Below are 21,507 nucleotides of genomic sequence, written 5' to 3'. Positions count from 1 at the left end.
GTAAAATGCAAGATGCTCTGGTCTCTGAATAAATATCTTTCTGACGGCACAGGATGATAATTGCTCTGCCAGCACTTTCTTTGGCACCTACTTATCTCAGTTGAAATGATTGATAAAAATATTTTTGTACTGACGTTGAACACTTCTAAATTATATAATGATTTTTATATTATTTCAATTTACTCTGAAGAAAGTTCATGCTAAATTGAGTTTCACTGCTGTCAGTATCTTTATTAATCAGAATAGAAGTATGGTGTGTTTCCCACCTTTTTGCACAAGATCAATGTTTACAGCAAGACTTCCTCTTTCTTTTCTTGGAGCAACATGGAGAGTTATGTATGAGGATATCAAGTCACTGACTTCAAACAGAAGACAAATTCACTAAAGTGAAAATGATTGTGATAGTTCTCTAATTTCCCCCACAGTGTATGTAAAACTGACTTTTAAAGTGTTTAGTGGATAATGGATCATGTAAGGTCAGTACTAGCCATAGCTGTTATGGCTATTATTTTCTCCTTTCATGGGAGGGTGCTCAGCAAAATGAGATTGTCACGCTCTTTTTTTTTTTGAGAGGACAGCGACAGACAGTTAAAAGCCTCTTCATGTAAGGATGTTATTTCATAAAGACACCAGCACTGGATTATCCCCTTCACTTTAAACTTCTGCCAGCTTGTACAAAGAGATAAAACAAAATAGCCCCAATCCCAGGGGTGGAGAAGTGCTGGCCAGATCTGCCCATGTCCACAGCTTTCATTTTGATTAGTCACATGTGAGGAAAATTCACTTAGGCTGAGAGGTAAATTTAATACCAGTTATGCCCATGCTGTTCATATCACAACCATTTTCACATGATGCCACTTAATTCCCTAAGAAGCAGAAAGGTAAATCGGTGGCTGGCCAGCTAAGGTGTCATAATGCATTAGGACCAGGGCTCGCTGCAGGGGATAATGGTTCTGATTGCTGTTGACTCATGTCTCCACCAACTGCCTCATGTAAAATAAGTGACATTTAAAAGGCATCAAGATGTGAGAAGAGGTGAAAAAAAAAAAAGGAAGAAGGAAAAGCAGAGTACTAAACTTGCCACTTGAACATAAAGTCCCTTTTTCACCCTAAGTGGTATAAAAATGATAACTCAACATGCCATAGGTGACCTGTGCTGTGCTTTGAACTTCCTGTCTTGTGTTTTTAGAGAAAAATCTGTAAAATTGCTTCTGGGAACTGCTCCAACATGTTATCATTTATTTCCCATTTAATTTTTTTTCTACTGTTTTTTTTTGCCCTTGGATATCAGTCTATTCATCTTTTAAAAAGCTTAAGGCTGAATCAAGTTAGGGAATGGTATACAACAAGAGGCAGCCTAGTCTCTGAAGGCCCATTTAAGTCTATTTTTATAAAAAGAATCAAATTCCAGTTTACAGTAAGCATATGCTTCAGTTGACATCTGTTTCTAAGACTTGGATGCTTTGTTTGCATAACAGGCACCAATAAATGGCCTTGTTTTAAGTCTGCTCACTCAGTTGTATTTGGGTTGTTCAGCTGGGGATTTGAGTTGCAGCTGATCCCCTACCGCTCATAGCAGATATGAGAGGGAAGAAAAAAAATCTGAGAGACACAGTCTTATTTATTAATGCAGATTTCAGCATTCTCAACAACCCACTTTCTTTTTGTTAGGTGACTACTAAATACTTGTTTGCCCAGGTAGAGAAGCATTTGAAAGTATCAAGTATTAAAGATAATAAAAAGTTTATTTTTTTAATGTTGTATTCAATAACATTTGTATGGTTCTCAACTGACAAAGCCTGGTGCATGTAATGCTGGGAATTAAGTGGATGATATCCGTAAGAAATGCATTTGTTATGGCAATATATATTATAGTGATTTTCAAAAATTACTTTTGTTTTCTTTAAGTGTCCATGTCCTACTGATGACACAGTCTAAAATATTTTGTAAGCAAAATTTAATTATATCTGCTTCCTTGGGAAAGCAAATTCTGGACTTCTCAAGGGAAAATTCAGAAGTGTATATGTTGCTTCTCCAGCTTGCAGAATATAAACCTTCCTCTGGGAAGTGATGCATTCTGTGGCAATTATATGATATTTCTCTCATATGTATAACAGTTTCAACACACTTCTATGAAACCTAGGTAATGCCTGTAAAGAGTACAAAAATGTATCAGTAGTATCACAGCTCTATAATTACCTTGCTTAATAACTACTGTAGTTTTTTAAAAGCAATAATATCAGCACTGCTTCCTTGTTAGTATTTTGAACTTCCCCCCTAAATTATTGCAAAGTGCTCTCTAGTAGTGTACAGAATATGTAACATATTTCAAGTGGATTTACTTATCAACTTTTTCTAGTGGTACCAACAGCAGTAGTGTGAAATATATCTACTCCATTTACTCTTATCCATTGCACCTACTTTCTTTTTCCCTTTAATTTTTATATATGGTAAAAATTTCATTGAAGAGAGATTTTAGATGACAGGACTGTAATTTTAAAACCAATAGAAGAGGTGTAAGCAATTTGAGCTTAGCTGAAGCATAATCTTAGGTTGTCAAGAAGAAACCCATTCTCCCTATGCTAATCAATCAGTATATCAACCAACCAATCATCTCCTCAGCTTAGCATATATCCTAAGGTTTGATATATCTATTAACTGCCCATCATGCAGCTGGTCTCCAGTTGATGAGATTCCCCCTATCTTGGCATTTGGAGGCAGACAACTGAGCTATCAGAGCCTCAGATAAATACTAAAGTGGAGATTTCAATCCTGTTCCTGATAGCAAAAGACAATCCAGGAATATTGAATATATTTTTAGAAAAGAACACATAGAGAATTACATTTTCAACAGTGTGTTATATGTGAAAATTGCATATATTTCATGATCCCTTCTTCCTCCACCCCCTCCCTTCCCAGAAGTGGCAGGAAATTACTCTTATATTGTGACTCAAACTCTTAACAGAAAAAGAGAACAAGAAAGAGCTAAAATTAGTTTTTAACTGCTAATTACTATAATGGTGTTATTCAATTCCTTTTTAAAAAAAGTGATTTTCCTTGTTATTGCGGCATTGTTACTCTATAGATGAAGAGCTCTATGAAAATAGTGTGTCACAACAAACTTAAACCTTAGGGAGAAAAGTTTGAATTTCAGACGATTATATACCTGCCTTTCTATTTGTGAAGTCTGAGCTCAAAACCCATTAAGTAAAAACATAAACTAGGTATGGAACAGTCTACCTGCTAATATGGAAGTCTGGCATGAGATTTAACTTAGTGTTTCAAGGTGCAAGAAATGCTGTAGAAATTGATGACTTACTGTGTTGGCTTTGCCATTAGTAAAAAACTGCCTCAAAAACAAAGTGGCCTAGACTGCATTTTGTAAGAGCTTGCTGTGCCCTAGGGAGAATCCTAGGGTGGCTGAAGGGTCTGTGGTCACCATGGGATGCAATGTAGGACACAAGGGACAGGTCACCCTCTCAAACTGCACTATCAAAAGATGGGGCCCAGTCTCTGTGCTGACATATCACTGAGCAATTTGTGAAGTCAGAGGATGTGTGCTCACTTAATTAAAAATTTGATCAATTCTCTTCCCTGACCTACCAACAATAAACATAAGCATATTGTTATGAGGTTAGCTTATAGGCCTTTTCATGCTTTCATTTAATTAAATTGAGTGTAATGATTTGCTTTGCTTTTGTTCCTTTGTTTCTGAGACTCAAACCACTGAATGTTCTGAAATACATTTTCTCAACACTGAAAAATTGCATAAGTCTGTAAGCTACATATCTTAGTCAAAGCACATTGTTCTTGACACAAGAGCACTTCTGTGTCAATGTAGAAAAGTAAGTTTTTATACTGCTCTACAGTGTTTTTCAGCAGAATTCTTGTAGCACATATTTGCATTTTTATGCCTTGTAACATAAAAATGTCATGGTTTAGGTCATGATATATTACAGTAACATGGAAATGTGAAAATAATCAGGGAAAGTATTTCAGGCTACTTTGAAGACTAAATTCTAATCTTATCACTTTTATATCCTCCTTTGCCATAACCCACTGAAACACCGATTTCCTGAGAAGGTTACCCTTGGATTTGACTCTGCAAAATGATCCAAAGCAATAACACATATTAATATAATAAAGGCTACTTTGTTTTTCAGAAAGACCATGCATATTTTAAATCCAAGGTTGGTTCATTAGCTGGGATACACAGGCATAATACCAGTTGAAGATCTGACCCACTGTATTTAGTAGTCATGAAAAGTTTCAGACCAATAGCTGTGGTTTTTGAAACCATTCAGGCAAAACCAGCTTTCAACAATGGTAGTGGAAGTTCTCCTGTGTTACCCTGTGAATGTATGTCAAACCTCACCTGGAAGGAGCTGGAGGATCCTGAAATAGTTGGCCTTTGAGAAAAATAATTGTAAATACTTTCCTTTGATATAGATTTGCTTAAACTCTTACAGTCTAAATTCATGTGGAATGTGGACCCATAAACGGATGAAAAGTCTGGTTCATCTTTGTACAGCATTCTCATTTATAGAACTTGTTACAAATCTTATTCCATGTAAGAGATGAAAACAAAGCTTAGTGATGTAGAGAGATTTTCTGCAAGGTGGCTGTCAGTAGTGTAGACTTTTAAAAATTGCACACTTAGCACCAGTTGAAATTACCCCAGGAGAAAGAAGCAAGGCCTCTTCACTACAGGCACCTAACAAATTTATCTAAGAATGTGAAGGATGCATAGCCACCATTTGCCGGTACATGAATTTCAGAGTACACTGTTTTGTTAGACAAATGCTGCCCAAAGCCTTCAAACTGAACTGTGCATGCAATTATTATTTCCACTTGTATCAAGTTTATATCTCCTGGCTTTGCAGAACAGACGCTTTTCTAATTTTGGTTAACTATGTAGAATGGTGGAGTTTGATAAAGGAAAAAAATATGAGTCAGAAGCTGCTGGGACCTAAAAGGTGTTGTCTTTGTTTAGTTAATTTGGGGGGGAAAAAAACAAACAGAGGAAATCCAAGCTCTAGACACAACTTGTGAAATCACCCAAATAAATTCCACTTTATTTATCTTGAGCATTACGTAAGGGTGCATAGGGCAATTACACAAACTTCCGTGCTCTGTATCAGATACTTGGGGAAGATAAGCATATTAGTAACCCACATTAATCTACAAGTTTTTACCTTCTCTACCTATCATATATCTCTAAACCCCAAAACAAATAACCTAATGAATCCAAACCAACAATGAAACCCCATGGGGGGAAGGGCGGGGGGGGGGGGGGGCAGAATAAAAGCAACCACAAAAAACCCCAAACTAGTTTCCTCACTTTATGTACAGACAAAGTGAAACTAGGATATTGGAATTGACAAAATAGAGATACAAGGCTACAGCTGAGATATGGTTGATTGTATCTCTAAGCTATTGTGAATACTGGAAAAAGGCAGTTATATAATTGAGCTATCCAACTATTTGGGCATGGTTCTTTAAAATCTTCCTTTCTCTATTTAGTTTCTTGTTTGTGAAGCAAATAAATATGTATGCACGCCAGGGTTATTGTTACATAGTTAATGTTACAGTTCAAAATCATCGAATATTCTTTTTCTATGCTTCTCAGAATGAGTGCTCATTTAAATCAGATATTATGAAAACCAGATGACTAATCCTAAATTCAGGTGTACTACCACTCAGGCTAGGCAGATTGCTAGTTGATCATGCTAAGATGCTCCCTTATCCATTATTGGATCTGAAAAAGAGGAGGATTAAGAATTATCTGACTTCTCAGTTAATGTGCAAATCATCTAAAAGCTCAGCTTAGAAAGGTCTTAGAAAGCAGAACAGCACTAAAATAATAATAATGTCTTAAGAATTTTTAATAATATAAATGTGCTGTATCACATTTTTAGAGTGAAAATAGAGTTTTGTGGTTTCTATCTCAGATGGTCTTTTATCTCTCTCTTCCTGTTTTTGTAATTATGTATGAATGTCCTAGAACTCTACTTTTAATTAATTTTTTTTATTGCAATTAGAAGTTGTCACTTGGGACAAATTCACACTGTTGGAATTTAATAACAATTATATTATTTTCAGGCAATAGTAGAAAATAATTTGTTAAATATCTTTGGAAATGAGCGTTAATCTATTTTCTTTTAACAAGGCATAAGGCAGGGAAGGAAAAGTATATCTTGGGAAATATATTTGTATAATGAATCTATGATCTTTGCAGGGGTTTTGTCTGTAATACATATTTCTAGTATCTTTCTCTGCTCTTGGTTATGTTGAAAAACACCCTTCTTTGAAAAGATTGAAACACTATTTTTCTGTATTTTCAAGGAACAGGAGAGTCTGTGAACCAGAAGGCATCTCTTAATGTTCCCTCTTTGCATTTTTAGGCTAGTTCTGCTGTTTGCTATAGTAATATTTGTTTTAGCATTTCTATTACTCCAGTATGTATACTTGCCTTTCAAAATCTGTGAAAAGTATTTAAAAAGAAAAGAGAAAATGCTAGTATTTCAAAACCCTATTATAATGCATTTTCAAATATGTCAGACACATCTTTGTTAAAATTAAACCAAGGATTGGTTTTGAGCGAATAGCCCTATATCCTTACAGATGCTGTGGATGGATGCATCTAAGCTGCTTATTATATTGATGGGTTTTGCTGCTCTGCAGCAAATGAAAACAGGCAGCTGCTTCCTCCATCAAAGCAAAAAGCAGCCTGAGTTTTTATTAAACGAGTGTTCATTTCTTCTATTGCCAAAATTCTTACACAAAACAAAAGAGCAGTTTTAGCACATTATTGCTTAACTAGACATGAACAACTGACAGCAAGTGATAAGCCTGTCTGCTTTTCACAACTGGTAATCATTTTTGGAATAGATGTTTTAATATAGTTGAATATAAAATTTTGTAATTTACATCTACAATGGTACATAAATTTATAGATCCAGTTTTTTGCAGGAGAATGAAGGCTATAATCACAAAAGGTTTGTTCCAGTGTTGTTTAATTTTTAATAACTATTTGAAAACTAGGTACCCCCCCCCGCAACCCACTCCCAACACAAATTCATCCATTTGAAAAAGATGTTAAAGACAATCATACCAGCAGATTTGTACAGTTGGCCAATTTTTCTTATGGAAGGGATATGCGTACGTTTACAGCTTTGACTTGTTACTGTATTTCCACATCAGTTCCCCTGAGCTTCTGAAGTTTGTGCTCTAAAAGACATTTGCAGATGGCAGACCATCATGTTTCTCTCCTAGTCGTGAATAATAATGAGAGTGAAAGTGAGAGATACAGTGCTGAGGCCATTTTGCCTAGCCTGAAGATCTCAGCCAGTGCTTATACATATTTTTCAATGATCTGAATATCATGAATTCTGCTTTAGATTGGAAGAAAGACAAGAGTTTTCTACAAAATGTATGTGCATAGGGAAAAAATGTTTCTCTTTATATTCTCTTCTATTTTTTTCCTGGTGTTCTTGTACCTTTTCAAACTCACTTATAGCATTCCTGCTGTGGAAAAGTAAGCTAGCCATTCTTCCTGCCTCAAATTACTCCTCTTCACTGGACTTAAAAGGTGGTTTGCCATCTGCAAAAGCCAGGTGCAGTAAGGCTCAGATATAAGGTGCTGCTGTAAAGGCTATTAAATAATTTTATTTTTTCATACTGAGTGCATTTATTGCTGAAGTTACTCACTTGTAAATACTCTTGGGGTAAATTTCAGAATGGAAAATCTCAGATTGGACAACTGGACTTTCAAAATATGTTAGCTCTTAAAGATTCTGGTATATGAGGTGGTCAAATCTCCAGAGGGGCACAGTATTTAGTAGCTGTCCACCTTTTGAAAATCTGCTCTCAGATTCATTTTTGTAGTTAATAATTCTACAGTTCCAGGCACACCATCTGCAACTAACCTGCAATGATGACCTTTTTTTTATCTGTGTCTGCTGTAGATAGGTGTAAACCTAAAATTTTGTCTACTGAAAACAGTGAAACAACAAGGATTTTCTTCAGTGAGTTTTTTCCTTGCTTAACAATTTCCTCCATTTCTTCATTTTACTAAAGTGATCAGGTTTGTCTTTGGATTATTATGAAAGTTATTTTCCATGGAATATTTTCACTTCTCTATGCATGCATTTTATAGTATCTAAAAATTAATATTTGCAGTATTAGTGCCTTATTTTGTGTGTTTGCATTGTTTAATTCAATAACTTTAGATGGGATCTTAGGTAGCAGGGATTACCAATTATCCTTTCATCTATGTCTCATTTTGTGTGGATAAGGGAATGAAAATAAAATCTTTACTTCCTGACTATCCCAAGAAACATTTTTAATGGTAAAATTATATTGAAAAGGGGCTTGAGGTATGGAGTTTGAAGAAAGTTTAGAGATAGAAATTTTTTTGAGAGCTATCTATGCCAACTAACTACAGCTGTGCAATTATTTGCAGGTAATCTTTACTCAAGCAATTACTCAAATTAGAACACCCATGTTATATGTTACTACTGAGGTGTATTTGGCAGACATGCACTGTGCCTCCACCTGGTATCTAGTCTTAATTGTGCTATTCATAATTTCATGTTCTAGCTTTGACTTGGAAGTGAAGTTTACTGCTCCACTGACAGTCGGGCTCATAATATTGGTTAGAGTTTAATTTTGAAATTGGCTCCTAAGTACCGTGCTGTTGAACCTTGATTTCGATCTGCTCTCTTACATCTCCAGCAGAGGTATTACCCTCAGATCTGCTTACCCTCAGCAGATGGACTGTGCTTCTTGCTGTGCACGGTGGTGGTGATCCACAGAAAAACTAACCAGGATAAAATTATCAAGCTTATCTTCCAATATGACTTGAATACAGTCACATAGTCGGTAGAAAATAAGGTTTTATACTGTAATATTAGGGTTGTGACAATGCTATAATACTCTAAGGACGGAAAAACCTTATTTTAAGATCCCAGAATTCCTTATGTTATATTCCTAGAATAGCTTTTCCCAGTAAATACCTTAGTTTTGGGGATTTTCCATCTTCCCTATAGTCTTTTAGCAGAGGTGATGGGGAATAATTGCCTGTCTGGACAGGCCATTAATTTAACACCTCTGCACAGTCTATTGTAGTGCTAAAGACTTGTCTGCTCTCCACTAACCATGTATCTCGGTGTGGAAGGATAAAAAGTGCCTTACTTAAGATCAGAAAACAGTTCATCATTGCTCAGTGCAGTTGCTGGTATGACTTTTGAGACATTATTCATCATTTTGCCTGAAAATGCTTTTTCTTGCCTCTCACTTTGATGACTATTAAAGCAAATAAGGTGATTTCATGTAGTCAAGAATCGGGACATACTAGAAAAAATATCTTTTTGAGTGTATTCATATGGGGAAAATGACTGACTTTTCAAATTTAAATTGTCTTTGCTTTTGAGGGTAAAGATAGGATTTGTACAAAATTTACTTGAGACTTCAAATGAATAGGAAGACTTCTCATAGTTTAATAGTGCAAATAAAAGACAAAATTCAAATGTTGAGATCAGACATCTGTACATGGGGCTGTGAGAAGTGCTGGGGAAATGTGAAAATACTTTCAATTTGGCTTAGCTTTGAAAGTAACTTCTTAATCTGCTAGCATGAGTTAAGCACTTGTGGGACAGCTTTATACCTCCTACTCAAAGCTCTCAGGGACAGCTCACCTGTCACCTCCACTTGTCCCTGTATTTCCTGTGTGTAGTGCTGGCAGACAGAAGAGTTCCACTAATCTTGTACTATCCCAGTCAAAGTAATCAGTAGCTACCATGATTTCTTTGTACCTGTGGAGCACTGCTGAGACATAATAGCTCCAATAGTCAGATGTCTTTCTTAAAAATACACATCTCAAAATTCTTTTCTACTAACATGATGTTCTTTAAGAACTTCACATCAGATCTCAATATTTGTTATCCAAAGGTTGGCAACATTCTGCAAAATATGTGGTAAAAAGCAACAGGAAGAGAGAAACAATTGATTTTTTTTTTAAATACTGGATAATTTATTTCTGGTAAACAATTTTCTGTACTATCAGAGTATTCAGCATTTTTTTATTTGTTGCAGAAGAAGCATAGGCTTTGTGTAACTTTGGACTAAAAAAAAAAAAACATCCTCAAAAGGCTGTCTACATGTGCCTTAGTCCATATGGCTTGAAGGTTGCTCTAAGAAACTATTGTGCCATGACTAGTGCAGAAAGACCTGATACTTTCCAATACCAAGCACTATGAGACTGATAAAACTAACTTATGTGTCTTTCCATTATTATGATTTTTTTAAGTTTTATTCTTCTGTAGGAAGAGCTTGGGTACTTTTTCTTGGTTACATCATACCTCATGGTGTAAGGATGACTTGGATTATTTTTCTCAGTCTTCCCATAATTTCATTCTGATGTCTAAGTAACTTAATCTGTCTCTGTCTCTTACTTTGGTTCCTGATGTGCAAACTTGAGATAGTAGAAATTCATGATATCATCAAGTTCTTGTGAGGTAGACTCCATTGCTGTGGTGACATTTTATGATATGGTGACAAGTGCTGTAGGAATGCCTGTGTTTTGTGATGCCTGCACTATGATGAATTTGTAGCATTTCTCTATTCACCATTGTACAATTTAATGATGATATTTTTCTACTCCTTCTACGGTAATACACACCATAAATCTGTCTGAAAGTAGACATCATCTTTCTTATGGCATTTGTACTTAGAATCCTGCTCCATCCTAGTGGTAAAAGGATACTTCAGCAGTTGAAATGTGGGCAGGGATGAGCTCTGTCTCTGTCCCATGTCTTCAGATATACCCATTCTTGAGGGTCTCCTTTGAATGCCAGTGTAACTTAATTTTTCATGTATTTCAATAGAGATTCCAATGCTTTCTGGCAATTAGTTTCTGTTTTCAAGTTGTAGTTAACAAGGTGGTAAAGATTTTTAAAACCTCCAGTAAATGTCACAAAATATTTATTTTTGCAAAAAGAAACTCTTGTTTCTCTCTGTTCCATCATACAGTGAGATTTTTTAGCCTCTCTCTCTAGGACTTGTAGAATATTTATAGCCTTGAAAATATAAGCACCATTTGGGGGTCTTTTGATATTCTTTTGCCTATCCATCTGTAAATAGTTTGCTATCGTGTAAGTAATTGTGCATGCAAATAGGTAGCACACAATATTGTGTATTTGTAATCAAATTCAGAAATCAAAATGAGAATAATTTTATTTTAAATATGAAAGAATTATTTTGAGTGTGTTCATAGGAAACTTAATCCATATCCATATGTATGTGTTTGCAGGAAATAAATTATGCTTTTCACAACGTAGTAGTAGTTGTTAATTCATAGGAATTCTGCATTTCTGCATTACAGCTGTATGTTTTCTAACAGAAGCAGAACTATCTTTCTTATACTTGCAACTTCAAAATGTAGGTCATTGTGTTGGCGAATGTAGGTCAGAGTGAGGAGGAAGAAGACAGAATTCAAACTCCTCCACATGGATCTTTAAGCTTATCCCTGTTTTGAAGGCAAAGAGGCTTACCTACCTGTTCAGGCACGTGAAGCTTTTCCTTTCACTAAAATTAACACTGGTATCCTGGCTTCTGGCTTCTTGGCTTAGCTGGGAGCACTGTGTGCTTCCACGCTTGTGACTTGCTCATGAAAGGCCTCCTGACTCCTGCTTCTTTAGCTTCCAGCTGCTTATGCCATTGCTGAGGTGACCTTTCCTTACCTGTGGGGGAAGGCAGTGGGAAGGAGAGCTGTGCTCGTTGCTGGCGTCTGCCTAAAGAAAAGCATTGTCCTTACAAAGGTGCTTCACCCTTCTCTCAGCACAGAGCTATCTGATACACCTGCAGTTCCAGCTGATATCAGCATTGAAATGGCAGCAGGGGAAGGACAGTGACCCCTCAGAAAAGATTCAGTGACACCATTCAAAGTGCCCTCTCAATAATAACTGCAGAAAAGTGAGAGACATTTGACTGAGGGTACTGAAAAGTCGGATGTTGAAGGGTTTGCTATAATTGACTAGTATTTTTAAAATTCACACATGCTAGAAGTTTGCTATGAAAGCGTTTCAGTTTTTTATGTTTGTGAGTGTGAGGGTTTTTGGAATGTGAGATATAAGTATTATAAATGGTGTTAAATTAGCTGTGTCTTCACTAAATATTAAAAAACTTTTATTGCTTGAGTATATACCAGTCACTGCAAACTGAAACATTCTTTATGTTACACTCTAAAATATTTAAACAGTCATTATATTTATTGCAAAATTCTGTCATTTTAGCATATTTCAGTGCTCAAAAGCATTGAAATGCTCAAAGGGAGATGAAAAACTCTGTACAATTCTTAGTGTATGTTTCACTAAAGAATGGGTAGTCTTGTGTATTTTATTTTAACCCTTAGCAAGTCTAAGAAAAATATCTCATTCAAAAACACCTGATCAGACTGAACTGTCAGAAACAGGACAAATACAAGTGTTGCATTAGTAATTTTGTCATACATATGTATCATCAGTCTATCTTTTTCCCTTTAAATATCTTTTTAATACAAACGTTATATGTAAAGTTTTGGACAAATCCTCTCTTGGCTTTTGCTTGATCTGCATGTAGTCAAGACATTTTAAAATTTTCATTATTTCTCACTAGGAGTAAGGGTAGTTCAGAATACTTACTGGATGGAAAGGATTAATTATATTGATGATGGTTTCAGTCAGGCTTTAAGTGATTTAAAGGATGACAGTTCTCTCCCAAACTCCGGGTTCTGTCAAAAATGTAGTGATGTTTTTAACCTTGAGAACAAAATATGGTAACAATGGTCTAAAGGATACGTATACATAGGTAGCTGGATGGAATTCAACTTACTTGTCTAGAAATATCTAAAAGATGCTCTATATGTCAAATAAGTTTACTGGAACCATTGAAATGTCTGTAGTTCATAATATGAAGTTTGTGTCTCAATTCTTAATGTCATGTGTTGGTGGAGGGGGGGAAGTCAACTCTGGACTTTACCTGTGGACAGACATGTAAACATGGTTTTTCATTGCTAAGCAACTACAGATGAAAAACACATACCAACATAATTCAGCTGCATATGCCTTTGATTCTTCCTCCTTTAACTTTGGGAACCTTTGCAGACGCAACTCAAGTTCCTGAGTATGAGTCTGGTTTCCTCAGGCTCCCTCCAGCAATGAAGTCTGGTGCCTGCAGGAGGGCATTCAAGGCACACAGGATCTGTGCTGTCCTCTCCATGGGCCACAGCACTTCAGCTGGACATTCCAGTCAGGTGGGAAACTGGTCTGGCAAAACAGCCAGTTTCATAAGAGAATGGTTTTGAAGAAATAAATGTACCTGGAAGCCTCCAAGTCGTTGTCAGTGTTGATGATGACCTATGTAAGTTTTATGATGGAAGCTAATGAATTCATGAGTAATACAGATTAGGTGCAGAAAGGGTGAATGCTCCTGGCTATTTCTGTAGGAGAACTAGGGGAATTCAAATGAAAATGGCAGGGAAGCAAGTATAAAATGAGAGAGGAGGGGTTTCTTTATATAGCAGGGTGAAACTGTGGTGCTTCCTGGTGCAGCTCTAGAAAGTTTATCACAGAACAACCAGAACAATCCTTCAGTGCCTGTTGAGAAGAATTTAGCACTTGTATCTCCTCTTCTCCTTCTTCTGAATTTCTTGAGCCACAACTAGAAATTACACTTTTCTTGCCCTAGTCCGGGGTTTGTCCTTAGCATGTGCTGCTTACAGTCAGACTGATGCCTGACCTAACACAAACTAAGAGAAAAGGAGCTAAATAAAAAGAAACTGGAAAGAAATTGAGTGACTCTAGGATGATTATGATGATGGTGATGATGATGTAGCTAATGAAAAACTAGCGTGCTCCTCTCCCCTGTTGTAAATAGGCTACAAGGCAAAGTTGGCCTTTCATCTGGCCTAGTACAAACAGGTTAATGTTCATGTGAATGCCCAAGTGAATTAAATTTTATGTGACTTTTAAAGTCTTGAGTATTGCATATATATGTGTAGACATATGTGTATGTTTATGTATGTGTATGCATGTATCTATAAATTTCTGATCACTAGTTGTGATGAAATCTATGAAATACTCAATTCCAATGCTTAAATCCTAGGTCTTCGTTTTGTTTTTCTTTTTATTTATGGCAAATATAGAAAATAAAACAGTGGGTAGAGCTCTGCAAATGGTAATATGCATTCAAATATTATTTTATACCAGAAAAAATCTGTTCTAAGAAGGCAAATATCTTTGTTTTATAGGTCTCTGGCCATCTGAAGAAGTGCTGGCTTACTACTGCCTAAAGCATAATGAAATATTCAGGTACAGAGTTAAACATAAAAAGATATTTTCCAATCTCTTAGTTTTATTGTATCTGCATGGTAAAGATTGCTATGATTTAAGTCTTCAGATTAAATTTTAAATGTTCAAGGTGAAAGCATGTTGCTCTTAACAAAGAATTCTCAGCTGCCTTTGGGTACTAATATTGCACAGCAAGCTTTCTGCTATATGTCAAAGACTTTTGATTTCCACTCAAGGCGTTTTATTTCACTTTGATTTTTGGGAAACAAAAGTGAAGCTCCAATCGATCAGTGCTGATTGTGAAGGTCAGGAAAAATAAGATATTCTTTAAACTGACATCTGTTGCAAAAGCAAGCAAAATATTATCTGATGAAATAAATAAAAATCACTGCTTATAGTAAGAGGAATTTGCACTCATTTATAAGTGCTGTGGTACAGTTTTGAAACATCCTTCACTTTTATTCAAAACTTGTAGAAGTCAGCTATCAAGGCTCCAATAGGAACATCTAAATATAAAATCTGTCCTGCATCCACTTTCCTTCCCCCTGACTATACTGAGATTTGTACTTGGAAATCCTTGAAGTTTCATTGTCTGAGGGATGAATAGGATGCAAAAAAAGCTATTATAACAATGCATTTGGAGGCAAAAATTCTGTTCTGTGTGAGGGTGTAGGGCAAATACCAAGTAAACCAGACTTGGATAGAAAATCCCAGTCTGTGTAAATATGGCATTGGGTAAAATCAGGAAGACCAAACTGTAAGTCCCTGCCCCTTGTACCAAATGAGCAACTTGCTTAGACTCCTATCTGTAATCAAAGACTGTCAGGTTTGTTGTAGCTGCAATGGCTTCCGAGGTATTTATAAGTCTTTTTTACCAGCCCTTCACTTTAAGAAGTCGGGATTCTTCGGCTTTGGTTTTCAAGGTTGTTTATTTTCTCTTATCTAATACATGCTTTTTTGGACCTGTGGAGGTCTGTCCAGCAGGTCAGGTTGAGGCACTGACCGCCCTCAGGGCACTGTTACCTTTTAATACTAAAAACTACATGTACTTTATTAACTACAATTTTCCAATACCCTATCACCTATGTTAGACATTGTCTCTATCCTAAACCAATCCAAAAGTGCCACCATCACAGTAGAAGATGGAGGACCAGAAGAAGAAGGAAAAGGTCACACTCAGATTCCTCCATTTTGCCTCTTGAACCCTCATTCTAAGAACCCCAAAAATTCTACTTTTTCACCCTGTGATAAATTTACTATAATTCTATTCAAACCGTTGTGGCTTGTAACTCCTCGCGCAAAGTTGGTAATTGTTTCCATGGATTAAAATCGAAGTCACAGTGTCTTTGACTCTGTGCCCAGGTCTCTGAGCCCCCTGCCAGGGTCTTGAGTCCTCCAGGGCAGTGAGAGGAATGTGCTGGGTTCTGACAAAAGACCTGGCACCAAAGTGTGCTGTGGTCCATAAAGCCTCATTCCTGCTCCATCCACCACCTGAGCAAGCGTGGCCCGTAGGGGAGGCAGCTCACACACCTGATGTGGCAGCCACTGCTCCTTCCTCCCAGGTTGGTTGTGTGCCTTCTGCTGCTGTAGGGATGTCCCTGTAGCACTTTGCTGTCTGGCCCCATGTTCATATGCTCTACTTCTTCTCCAGGGCTCCTCCCAGCAAACGTCCGGTGCTGCTCACTCAGAGGGTATTATCCCAGTTTGGGTATGCAAGCCGCGATATTCAGAGACAACTAGCAGTCAACTTCCATGGAGTAAATGGGCAGTTTCACATCCTGATATCTCAGGATTATGCCCTTCTAACAGTACTCTCAGAGTAGAGTTTCTTATGTGAATTCTCATTTATAAATGCCACTATATGTTGCCTGAGAGACAGATACAACTTTTAAAACTTGCCAGTAAGGGAATTGGCACTGAAATAAATTCCATATGCATGAATATTTGTGTGTATATGTGAATGCTCATTTACTTTGTACATAGAAATTTGGTTTGAAATGTACTAAAAGCCTTACACTGGATACTTTCTGTGTTTATTTCACTAAGTATGATTCCTATAAAGGAGTAAGTGCCTTGTAAACCTTATATATAACCATGTGTATATAGTTTTAATATATAATACACTTGGTTTAGAAAAACTAAAATTTATTTGAGGAAAAACCTATAATCATTCTGTTTAAAAATACAAATTGCAAATTTCTCCATTTTTTTAAAATATTATTACTGGGTTTATGTACAGCTTGTTCCTCCAAGGTATGTCTTTCTTTTGTCTCATTTTGATTAAATAGGACAACTAGACTTTTTTCAAATAAAATTTGTGGTGTCTAAGAAAAATAAATCTAACCTGTCCAGACAGTGAGCATTATAATACAGTCATACAGCCTAGTCTGCTCGCCTCAGTGAACAAAATATCAGCATCTTTATACTGATACTGATATGGCATCTTAGATGCTCTTCCTAAATATCCGTGTTGAGTGAGTAGGGAGGTGACCCTTTCAGATAAAAATAGACTTTCAGATGTAAATGTTTTAAGGGAGAAGAAATGATGCACCAAAAAAAAAGCAACCAAGAAACCCTCCAAAACCAAACTCAACCAAACAGTTAAGCTAAAATTCAATTTTCTGCCTATCAGAAGTGTCTCAATGGGAATGCTCCTGCCAGCTGTAACAGTTGCCGCAGATTTTACTATAAAGCAGCATTTTCCTAAGCTGAGGCTCTGCCTTGCCCCAGACACTGCTTCATACACAGTTTCAGTGCAGGGTCAGCATCCCTCCCTCCTCCCCTCCTGGGGCAGGCCATGGCTCTGGAGAACATTCTTTATGGCTCCCCCTGCAAGCTCCCATCCGGCACACTCTCTGTGCCAAATTATATTTCACATGCACGTCTTAATAACAGCACAGTATGGTCTAAGTTAAAAGCAGCCTTTTAGACCATGTATTCAGCCCTTTGATCGGGCTCAGTTTAGGCTCTTGACACTAACTTCGTTTCGTTTTCTGAGGCTTAACCGTTTGCTGTTCCCATCGTTGTTCATAACAGCATTGTTTGTAGGTCACTTGCAGTTTTAAGTGCTAATTGAAGGATCAGATTTCTTCGTGTGTAATTATTTTGTGGTATACGGCTTGCTTTAAAACTTCTCTCTTTTTAATATAAAAAGGCTTTTAGGCATAACTGTATGGAGAGATATATAAATAATATTAATTTCCCCTTTTACTTCTCTAACTGTTTTTGCAAGAATGAATGTGGATTAACATTGTTATCCTTTCCTAACAATTATCTTTCGCTACTCTAGCTAGTTTAGTTCTAAAAGACAGAGCCATTGACAAGGGAAAAAAGGGAACCTTCTCAGATTTTTCAGCTCAGCGGTGGTAATGTTGCACTGAACACTAATGAGGGAACCCCCACTGATTTGCCTGCTTTGTGACTTTTCTATTTCATAATTATTTTTAAAACGCAAAACGACATGAGGTAGCCTAGTCATGTCTCTACAACTTCCTGGTAGCTCAGTTCTTACTGCAGATGGCAATTTGTTCTTGTAACATATATGTCTCTCTGACCATTTTCATCTAATTTGTATGGGTTCTACCATTTCCTTTCTCTCTTTCAGGGACCTTGCTGTGTGTGAGCTAGGGGGTGGCATGACATGCTTGGCTGGGCTCATGGTAGGTCTTTTCTCAATTCCAATCCCATTCAGAGGAAGAAACAAAAGGAAAAATGTTCCAGTGCCTCCAACTGCTGGGTCAGAGAACTGTCAACAGCCTCAGCTGCGGTCAAGCTGCAGAGTCTTGAGAGACCTTCTAGATTGACTTGCTTTCGTATCATATTGATTTTATGGTTGCCTTGATGAGCAGAAACATTTTACCTCGGTGTAGTCAATATCTTTTGTTGTGACATTCCAGGCCACGTACTGTCTGTCTTTCATTGCCATAGCCGAAGCTTTTTTTTTTTTCAGATTATAGTCCCATTTGCTAAGATACAGGAATAGCCTGGCGAATCACAGTTGGAGCACCATGATATAGCTGCTAATGTTTTGCCTGCATTATTACACCAACAAACATGATCCAGAGCTCTCGGTAATTAGATTCTTTTGAATTAGATTGGCCATTCAGGAGAGTCGTTCACCATTCTCTGGGTTCTGAGTCATGTATTCAGGAGATATTATGTAGCAGTGCAGTGCATTAGACAAGTTTTTATGTCTCTACAAATAAAAGCATATTGTTACACTGATTGGCATTTGACAAACCTGTCGCTCTTATACAATGTGTCGAGGTTACAGCCCAATGTGCGAGCATGTCAAAGCTCACAAAAAAATTACCCTTACAAAGCCATCTGCCTGCAATGCAAAGTTATATGAAGGGCATCAGGCAGTCAGACAGAAGCAAGCTGAAAGGCAGAGTGACAGCCTTGTATGATGGCTCTACTAGATAAACAGAAGCCCGCAAATGAAAGCCTCTCAGAATACCATCATCGGCTGTCACAATGCAATTACGGAACAGAATGATAGCAAGATAGAGGCTCCCGCAAATGGAATGATAAAAGTATTGACTGATTTGATTGAATGATTAAAATAATGCAGACATAAAATGAAAAAAGATTGAAGATTGTTACAGAGAAATAGGTGAGGAAGCATGATACTGAAGGCTTGTCACTCCTGTCTTCACTTCCACACAGACAAGCATATTTGCTCATTGTTTGCTGTGCTCTTTTTTTCAGGTTGCTATTTCTGCAGATGTCAAAGAAGTTCTGTTAACTGATGGAAATGAAAAGGCCATCAAAAGTATCCTTATTCAGATAGAAAACTGGTTTGTTGTGCTCGTTCCTTTTTACTGGCTGAGTAACAATCGATATAAAGACAGACAGCATGGGGCATATTAAGAAAAAGTCCCCACATAAGTAATTAAAAAACAGATGTGATGTATCTTGAACAGAACAGCAGCTTCCCCCATAATAAATGCCACATTTTCTGTGTTAATTAAAAATGCACATGTTGGTATAGAACATGTACTGTAGTAAATATTTGCCCCGTGGTTGAGTGCTGGAAGATTCATGTGTGTGTGCTGCACATTACAGGAGGTGTAGCAGGGAATCAAATCATCAGCTCCCCTCCATGTATGCGTTTTGCATAAGGGCTAAATTTTTTTTTCTACTTTCAGATACTAGCCCCTTAAAGCATACTCAGCATTCATATATTTCCCGGTGTGTGTTAAAATGTTTCATTGTCACTGCTAAGTTATAACTGCCTACAAATTGCCCATTTAGTCTGCTTAGTCAATTACCAATTTATCATTATTTCTCTTGATGTAAGATTGCAAAACTCCTCTGTCCCTTGTAGGAAGTATTTTATTGTATTTCTTATATTAGAATAAATTGCTACTATGCCTTTCTAATATGAACAGATAGTTCATAAAATTGAACTGGACTTGGGTTAAGCAAGAGAATGAGTGAGCATAATTTGTGGCCACATTAAATATCAGCACAGAACAAGAACAGATATATATGGTGAATACTAATAGCCCTTAGAAACTGAGAGGAAAAAAAGGAAGATATGTATTTGCTTTTGTTCCTTGATAATCTTTCCATTTACATTTTCAAGCAGGCTAATTCTTCAGGTTTTGGCCACTGCAGCATCAGAATTATTTCTTTTTGATATTTGTATATATTTGAGAGCTAATGTAGTGAGTACTTAGTAAAAAAAATAACTTAAACTAATCTGTAGGTTAAATGAATTGCAGTTGCTGATGCCTGTTAAAACAGGAGACATTTCAGTGCAATAATATTAGCTATTACCTTTTAAAAAAACTTTCTCAGAGGTAACTGAGGTAACTATAATTGCTGACAACACTTAAACAATTTCACGTTAGAAACAGTCAATCCTAGATCATATCTGTTAAAACGAGGTAAGCCTGCTAAAAGTCTCCTTTTTCTTGAAAAGGCAAGTTCTCACCTGTTTTCAGGGATTATTATTTTGTTAAATTCTAATATGTTAGACTGGTGTCTTTAGGAGGAAGTTTTCATTATTCTGTGTATTTTAATCAGCACCACCCTTCCAATCTTTCTTCCATGTCATTATGAAGATAAAAAATGTAGGAGAAAAGAAGTGTTTCAAAACTAGCCTAACAAAACAAACTCATGTTGTATAGAAGCATAGCTATTTAACAAAAGGTCATTTTACCCGCAAAAAGCTTCAGGTGGGCTCAGTAATCATCAAGTCAGCAAATGTCTTGCATAGCAGATTCCATAAACCTGAACTTTTTTGAAATTTAGAAGTCTTTTATAACGGAAAATTGGCAAGCGCGAAAATATTCACTCAGTCCTTGGAATTAAGCAAATAAAAGTGCTTTTATTCCTGAAAAAGATACTGTTAATATTACCTAATTATCACACCTTAGTTTTTCACAATATGTTTTAGAAATGTCTTCTGTTCCCAAAAGTCTCACAAGAGGTCTTCATCTGTATTCACTCAGTGAATCCCTTTCAGGGAAGTGATTGGTGGAAGGCTCTAACAGGAATTTATTTTTCTTTTTTAACATTTGGTGCTCAGAAGGCTCAGCATTCAGAGTGCTTTTATTGTGTTGGATTTTACAATGGGCTTAATATTAGCAGGGTGCCAAAGTGCAGCAGGCTAAGAACTTTACTGTGTAGGTGAAATGTATTCTTAAAAGTGCACATAATAAAATTTCTGTTGCATTTTATATGGTTTATGGACTTCAGTAGTAATTTTATGATCTGTCTTACGGTAATTTTCTTTTGCACTCTTTCCTGTGGTGACTGGCTGTAATAGAAGTTTAGGCTAAATTTAGATCTGTTTCAGCCTCCCCAGACTCACTGAAATCAGGGTAGAATTTTAGGTGTAATTGGAAGTAGCATTCACCCCAAGTGCCACTGGCTACAAATTATGTATTTTTGCTCGTTTTTACTATTGCTGATGGTATTTTTTGATTATTTAGCATACCAAATTAAAGTAATGTGGGATAAAATACTGTTTTCTTTTCTAGATTCTGCTCTTCAGGAATAGTTAATGTCTAGTATTATGGTTTTTATGTAGGTATTACAGATTAAAATAATCTTGTTTTAAAATTACTGTTTACATCTTCCCTTTAAATTTCTTAGGAAGCTTAAATTACATGCCAGTCATACTATAATATCCAAAAATTACTTTCCAAAAAGTAAAAGTGGTTGTCAA

The 21,507-nt window shown here is 36.6% G+C and overlaps 1 protein-coding gene across 1 annotated transcript in view; it reads left to right on the top strand.

Moving 5' to 3' along the window:
• Positions 1-21,507, top strand: part of CAMKMT (calmodulin-lysine N-methyltransferase) — a 212,880-nt gene that overhangs the window by 154,278 nt on the left and 37,095 nt on the right. The window contains exons 4-6 of the mRNA XM_063152066.1: positions 14,288-14,348; positions 17,932-17,986; positions 19,038-19,101. Of these exons, the coding sequence (XP_063008136.1) occupies positions 14,288-14,348; positions 17,932-17,986; positions 19,038-19,101 (180 nt within the window). The remainder of the gene's footprint in view (positions 1-14,287; positions 14,349-17,931; positions 17,987-19,037; positions 19,102-21,507) is intronic.

The sequence above is a fragment of the Melospiza melodia genome, chromosome 3 (genome assembly GCF_035770615.1).
Source record: "Melospiza melodia melodia isolate bMelMel2 chromosome 3, bMelMel2.pri, whole genome shotgun sequence".
Classification (NCBI taxonomy): Eukaryota; Metazoa; Chordata; class Aves; order Passeriformes; family Passerellidae; genus Melospiza; species Melospiza melodia.
The sequence above is the reverse complement of the archived record's forward strand: the minus strand, read 5'-3'. Positions and strand labels throughout refer to the sequence as shown.